The following is a 7921-nucleotide window of genomic DNA, read 5'->3' as shown; positions in this document are numbered from 1 at the left end:
ATCTTGTCCAATCCGATACTAGACAATCTTATCCGATCCTGTCCTATCCAATACTATCTTATTCTATCTGGCCTGATCCTATATTTTCCATTCTAATTTAATTCAATTCTATCTTGTCTAATTCGATCCTATCCTATCTTGTCCAATCCGATACTAGACAATCTTATCCGATCCTGTCCTATCCAATACTATATTATTCTATCTGACCTGATCCTATATTTTCCATTCTAATTTAATCCAATTCTATCTTGTCTAATTCGATCCTATCCTATCTTGTCCAATCCGATACTAGACAATCTTATCCGATCCTGTCCTATCCAATACTATATTATTCTATCTGGCCTGATCTTATATTATCCATTTTAGTTTAATCCGATCCTATCTTATCCGATCCTATCTTATCAAATCAGATCCTATTTTATTCAATCCGTTCCTATACTATCTTGTCCTATCCTATCTTGTCCTATCCTATCCGATACTATCCTATTCAATCTGGCCTGATCCTATATCATCCATTTTAATTTAATTCAATCGTTATCTTATATAATCCGAACTTATCTTATGTAATCCGATCCTATTTTGTCTAATCCTATCCTAAACTTTCTGATCCTATCTGGCATGATCCTATGTCATCCAATCTTATCCGATCCTATTCTGTTGTATCTAATACTATCTTATATGATCCTATCGGAGAGAAAAAACAAGTCAGTTTTTCGAAATATCAATTAATTTTAAAAATCGACACTTTAAGATCAATACTTTATATAATTAAATACATTTTTGTATTGAGAAAATTGAGAAAGATCAATTTTCAGATTTTTCATTTTAAAAATGCATTAAACTTTGTGAAGCATTAATTCTTGTTATTTTGCTTGAAAAGTATTAATTTTGATAGGAGAGTGTAAAGACAAAAAATATGTGTTTCGAGGAGACGTGCAATTTTGAGGGAGAACATTTTTATCTAGGATCAATATTTTTAAAAATTAAAAAAAAATTGTTCAACAAAAATGTTAATAAATTTCTATTAATCTGTCCCAAAGATCTTTTTCAATCTTTTAATTGCGATGCAAAGGAAACCCTGAAGACCAAGTATCAAGTCAATTTGGTGAGGTGAAATTTTCGAAAGTATACCAGATTCTTTTAATTTGCACCTTTTTATTTTTGAAAATTGTTCTGTATTAAACCTCACCTCTTTTTATTTCCATCCTAATTTTGAATGAAATCACAAAACTGTAATGTAACTGAAGTTTGCAACGTTCATGAAAGAGATAATTTATTTTTTAATTTACTGAAATAATTTTTTTAGCTATAAAATAGGTAATAAATTATTTTGGACGGTAATCACGATATTGCTGTTTATTATTTTTTTAAATTCTAGTTTCTGGGTTTTTAGATTTTATTTCACAAATTACTTCTACTTGATTTTAGACCTAAAAAAAAGTTTCATCTCGATATCCCTACCGGAAGACTGTCATTTATATAAATTTATTATATTAAAAAAAATTATATTTAATTTAAAAATGTTTATTTTCCTCTAAAATCTCAGTTCTTGTTTTTCATCACAAATCCGACATCAAATACAAGATATTTAAGAAATAAAATTTTGAGAACTGAGCGTGTAGAAAAAATAAAAATTTTTTTAATTTTAATAAATTTTGGTAATTTAATAAAAATTATTTAAAATTATAGTCTTTTGAAAGGGGTATTGGAATGAAACTTTTTTTCGCTGTTGTCCGACATCAAATACAAGTTATTTATTAAATAAAATCTGAGGACCGAGCTTTTAGAGGGAAATCAGAATGTAAAAAAGTAGGGGAAACCTCCCTTATAATTCGATGGTGGACATTAGCGTACTTACAGTTTAAAAATAATTTGTTATTTTATTGCTAAGAATTTATTTCAGTAATTAAAAAAAAATTTCTTTTATCGTTTATTTTTGTTTATTGTGAATTTCAGTTAAATATATTTTCTATAAATATTCCTTTTTCTCAAGTCAAGTGTTTCGTTACCCCGAGATAATCGTATTGAATGTCTTTTAGTTAGAAATTCTGTCACCAAGTACCAGTCATAGACATCTACTAATAATCGATATCTCTAATGCATTTCAATACTTGATCATTTTTTTTATAACACATGTCATAATTATTAATATTTAATTATAAGAGTTTTTTTTTACATTTATAATTAAACAAATCTGGTCGAATTCAGGGGACCCTCCCTACAGTGAATAATCATTAATTAAGAGCACAAATGAAAGAAAAATAATCATTTTTAAATTTATTAACACGCATATTGTCTTAATTATTCATCAAATAGAATAATTATTTTGCATACAATAATATTTTTAATTTGTGATTATCTACTGTGCGGGAGTTTTCCCCTACTTCAATCCAAAGGTGCGAAACACCATGAATGTGTTTCTTAATTTTTCTGTCTGAATGCTTTCCGACTATTTTCCAATACAAAAAATCAAGTATCTACTCGAGCAGATTTTAAAAAAGCAATTTTTAAATTTAAAAAATCGAAATTTCCACGTTTTATTGAAAACAAAGCGAAATAAGAAAAAATACGTTTTTGTATATTTTATTTATAATTAGTTATAGAGTGCGAATCAGTAATTACTTTTGTAATATCACCCCCATAAATCTGTTTTATACGGTCCCAAAAAATCCCATAGATGAAACCTACAGTGGATAATCATAAATTAAAAATACAAATAAAAGAAAAAATAATTTTAATATTTGTAATATGTATGGTGTTTTAAATATTCATTATATTAAATTAATTTTTTTACATAGATTAATATTTCTGATCATTGATTATCCATTGTAGGGAGGTATCCTCTAAATGAAACATCGGGGTTTGCGAGTTTTTGGTGCTAAGTATGATTTTTTTTGCGTTTTTTTTTTTTAATTAAAATTTTTTCCAATTCATAATTATTACCTCCAAGGGGTAATTACAAGTTCAACTACATTTTTAAAACAATTTATTATTTTTAATAGCAATTTTCTCTCAGAATAGAAGTAGAAAGTCGCGGCTTTTTCCAAATTTAAAAATTTTTGTGCAACTTTTTAATTCGAATACGGTAATAATTAATTCAAATTAAAAAAAATTAATGCTTTAAACATAATAATAATAATTAATGCATGTTATCAAACATAATTGTTAATTAATATTATTAATAATTTAAACAAAAAGCCTCTCAGTAACTTTGCCAAAGCAAAGGTAAAGGTTTCAACAAAAAAAAAGCAAGTTCTAGCAATTATCTAAATGAAAATAGTAATAAACAGTAATAAACTGTTTAAACAATTATGGTTGTTAACTTATATTCATTATTAACTGACTAAGGGAAAAGTGAACTAAAAGTTGGAAATTCCAGAAAAACACAGAAAATTTTCTAACGTTAATCGAAAATTATTTTATTAACAATAATAAATTGTTTAAACAATTAAGTTTTTCAACTTGAATTAATTGTGACAACATTCTAATTGAAAAGCGGACAAATAGTGGAAATTTTGAGAAAAAAAACTGCAACTTTCTAGCATTATTCTAAGAGAACATTGTTATGAATAATAATAAATGTTTTGATTAATTATTTCTGTTAAATTTAGTTGATTATTACTTTTCCTTAAATAAAAAGTTTCAAATAAGTTGAAAAAATTCGGAAAAGGCATTAGAAACAATTTGTATTTAAAAAACTGCAAAAAAAATTATAATTAGCGCAGAAAATGTGAAAAATTCAATTTTTCACTTACGTTTTTTTTTGGACCCTATAAAACAGGCGTGTGGGGGTGATATTTGAAATATAATTATTCCTTTTTATTTTATAGCTCGTTGTGAAGAGAAATGTTTAGTTTCGACTCAATTCGCCTAATTTTGGCGATTCTAAATAAAGTTTACAAAAACGTATTTTTTCTTATGGGGAATAGCAGAAAAAAAGTATTTATTTTTTTGCGGGTTTGAACAAATTAGGGGACGATATGCATGGAAATTCGAAGAAAAGATTTCCAACCTACAGTGGATAATCAAATATAAGAAAAATAATAAATTTTAATTTATCAACACGTTTAGTGTCTTCACTATTTATTAAGTTGATTACTTTTCATACATTAATTTTTTTGATTAATGTTTATCCACTGTTCTTGAAAAATATTATTTTTTATTTCCATGATTAAAAAATGATTTTCAGGGAAATTTGATTTAAAAAATATTGAATCATGTGATTATAATTAAATGAAAAACTAATAAAGTCAATAATTATTAACTTATCAATCAATAACTAATTTTATTATTAGAGATTTTTATGAAAGTTAAAAATTATTATATATTTAGTCTGCAAATCTTTTTTTTTAATCATAGACAGATATGAATAATAAGACTTGGAGCAATCTACAGTGGATAATCATTAATTATAAATATTTATGTATGTGAAAAAAAATAATTTTGTTCCTCTTAATTAATGATTATCCAATGTTTCGGATACTAAATGAAGAAAAAAAAACTTTTTGGTGAACACCTTTGAGTTGAAGTAATTTCTACCAAGCCGTAAATTAGTAAATATTGGTTATAGAATTGCAATTGAAGACGTATTACAAAAATGATCTGAATTTTGCATGAATTAAAGATACGCGCAATAGATAAAGAAACATCTGTAGTTGCTTGATATGGTTATTTGAATCTATAGTTAACCTCATGAATAAATCATTGAAATTATCAATGAAATAGTCACCTGTTTCTAATAAATTGATCGTAAATATTATCTTAAAGTCTCTCTCCTTGTAAAATGAATTTCTAGAAGTTTAATAATTTATTGTTTAATCTTAATTGTATTTAGAAAATATCATCGTCATCATTTACAAACGATTTTTTTTTTTAATTTACTAACATATTAAAAATAATGTTAAAACTCTTTTGTAATTATCTCGTTTTCCGTCGCAGGGTGAACTTGAACAACAGCTTTTGCAAGCCAATCCTATTCTGGAAGCTTTTGGAAATGCGAAGACTGTCAAGAATGACAACTCGTCACGATTTGTAAGAAATATTTTTATTGATTCAATTTTCACACTGATCAATTTTTGTTTTCACGGCAATTTTTGATTTTTTTTTTTTTTTTTTTTGGTTGTTTTTTTCTAACTTTTTTTTCTTACAGGGAAAATTCATTAGGATTAATTTTGATGCTTCTGGTTATATTGCCGGAGCAAATATCGAGACATATCTTCTCGAAAAGTCGAGGGCTATTCGACAGGCCAAGGATGAAAGAACTTTCCACATATTTTACCAGTTGCTGGCAGGAGCATCTCCAGAGCAAAAGAGTAAATTAAATTTTTATGAAAATTAAATATTATCTGTTTATATTTTCAGGCTTCAGAGCCCCCAAATGACACTATTTTCCCACAATTTTCCGCTAATGGCACTATTTCTTTACTTTTCCTCGAAAAAACAAAATTAAATGTCATTAATTGGTTAATTTAATAATTAAATTTCCATTGGAAAAAATTAATTTTCAATCAAAAGTAAATGAATTTTGTACAAAACAGTTGAATTTCCAAGCCAAAGAGATACATTCTCTACAAAAAAAGTTGAATTTTCAAACTGAAAATACTAATAGTTACCAAAAAAAAACAACAACAAAAAAATATATATATATATCATACAGTTGTTTCTTGTAACAGAAGAAATTGATTTTTCTTAACAAAAAAGACGAATAGTTAACAAAAAAGACGAATAGTTAACAAAAGACTTTCATTTTCCAACCGAAAACTCAATAAATAAATTACAAATTACAAATAGTTGAATTTTGAACCAAAAAGAATAATTATCTACCGGAAAATATGAACTTTTAGAAAAATACCAAAGTTTTTAATCAAAACGTTGAATTTTTTTTACCAAGAAAGACGATTTTTAACAAAATACATCTGTTTTTAACCAAAAAGTTGAAGTTTCCAACAAAAAAGACGATTTTCAACAAATTATATAAAATTTCAAAGAAGTAGTTGAATTTTCAAAAAAAAAAAACTTTTAATTTTTAAATAAAAAATGGAATAATTAAATTTTCTGTTAAAACAATTTTTTTTAAAGTTAGATAAGTTAGATGAGTTTTTAATCAAAAATGAAAGTTATTTAAAAAAAAATCATTTTCAATACAAATTAAAGGACTTTACTACCAAACAGTTGAATTTTTTTTACCAAATTGTTGAATTTCCAAGCCAAACAAATAAATTCTCTAGAAAATGTTGAATTTTTAACCTGAAAGTACGAATGTTCATAAAAAAATGGAATAGTTATTTTTTATTAAAAAAAGAATCATTTTCAATAAAAAGTAAACGACTTTTCTACAAAACAGTTGCATTTTTTACAACAAAAAACACGATTTTCACCAGAATTCATCAGTATTTAACCAAACAGTTGAATTTTTACAGAAAAATACGACTTTCAACAACATAGTTTAATTTTTTTTTAAAAGTTTAATTTTTAAATAAATTTTTTTTTAGTTTTTAAATAAAAAAATGAGAACAGTTAGATAAGTTTTCAATGAAGAATGGATTCTTTATTTTTTATTTAAAAAAATATATTATTTTCAATAAAAAGTAAACGAATTTTATACAAAACAGTTGCATCTTATAAAAAAAAGACACGGGTTTCAGCAGTTGAATTTTTTACAAAAAAATACGTTTTTCAACAAAATAGTTTAATATAAAAAAGTTTAATTTTTAATTAAAAAATGGAATAGTTTAATTTTCAGTCAAAACAATTTTATAAAAATTAGATAAGTTAGATAAGCTTTCAATCAAAAATGGGATAGTTGTTTTCTATTTAAAAAAATAATAATTTTCAGTAAAAATTAAAAATTTGAATTTTTTACCAAATTGTTAACAAAATTGTTAACAAAAGGCATATATTTTCTACAAAATAGTTGAATTTTCCAAACCAAGAAGATTAATTTTTTACTGGAAAGTACGAATTTTCAACAAAAGACATCAATTTTTATTCGAATAATTTATTTTTTTTTACCAGAAAAGACAAATGATTAATAAAATGCGTCAGGTTTTGACCAAGCAGTTGAATTTTGGTTTCCATAAAATACGATTTTCAACAAAATACGTTAATTTCAGAAAAAAAAATTTGAAATGAAAAATGGAATAGTTAAATTTTCAGTTAAAACAATTTTAAAAAAAAAGTTAGATAAGTTTTGAATCAAAAATGGAATATTTATTTTTTTTTTAACCAAAAATCAGACTTTGAAAATCCAAAATGACGGATCCAATATGGCGGTCAAAATAATAACGTTTTCTGAATTTTTTTTTTTAAATTAGCGTACAAGGATTTTTGGAGTCCCTGATCACGAATCTGAATTTAGATTTTGAAAATTCAGAAAATTGGTAAAATGTTTTAGGTGAGTAGGTGTATATTTTTTCAAACCTTAATATTCTAAATGTTTGTCATTTTAAATAGAGATTCAAGATCAGCGACACCCTGTCTGTGCCAACTTTCAAAAAACAATTTAGAAATATTTTGAATTTTGGCCCGCCATTTTGAATGTCCAAAATAAAAGTTCAGATTCGTGATCAGAGATGCCAATAACCCCTGTACACTAATTTTCAAAATAAAAAAATTTCAAATTTTGGCCGCCATATTGGATCCGCCATTTTGAATTTTAAAAATCTGAGTTCGAATTCGTGATTAGCGACTCCAAAAAACCCCTGTATACCAATTCCAAAAAAAATCCAAAAATATTCCTAATTTAAGTCGCCATATTGGACCCGCCATTCTGAATTTTCTAAATCTCAAATTCGTGATCCATGATCCCAAAAACCCCCCATATACCAATTTTTAGAAAAAATAAAAAAGTATGCCAAATTTTAGCCGCCATATTGGACCTGCCATTTTGAATTTTCAAAATCTGAGTCCAGATTCGTGATCA

At 25.4% G+C, this 7921-nt stretch overlaps 1 protein-coding gene across 3 annotated transcripts in view; it reads left to right on the top strand.

The window, feature by feature from the left end:
- LOC117171671 (myosin heavy chain, non-muscle) overlaps positions 1-7921 on the top strand; it is a 180284-nt gene that overhangs the window by 145416 nt on the left and 26947 nt on the right. For all 3 annotated transcript variants that reach the window (XM_033359183.1, XM_033359184.1, XM_033359182.1), the window contains 2 exons: positions 4939-5031; positions 5150-5312. In XM_033359183.1, coding sequence (XP_033215074.1) covers positions 4939-5031; positions 5150-5312 — 256 coding nt within the window. The remainder of the gene's footprint in view (positions 1-4938; positions 5032-5149; positions 5313-7921) is intronic.

The sequence above is a fragment of the Belonocnema kinseyi genome, chromosome 4, assembly GCF_010883055.1.
Source record: "Belonocnema kinseyi isolate 2016_QV_RU_SX_M_011 chromosome 4, B_treatae_v1, whole genome shotgun sequence".
NCBI lineage: Eukaryota > Metazoa > Arthropoda > Insecta > Hymenoptera > Cynipidae > Belonocnema > Belonocnema kinseyi.
This window is presented reverse-complemented; position numbering and strand designations above follow the sequence as displayed.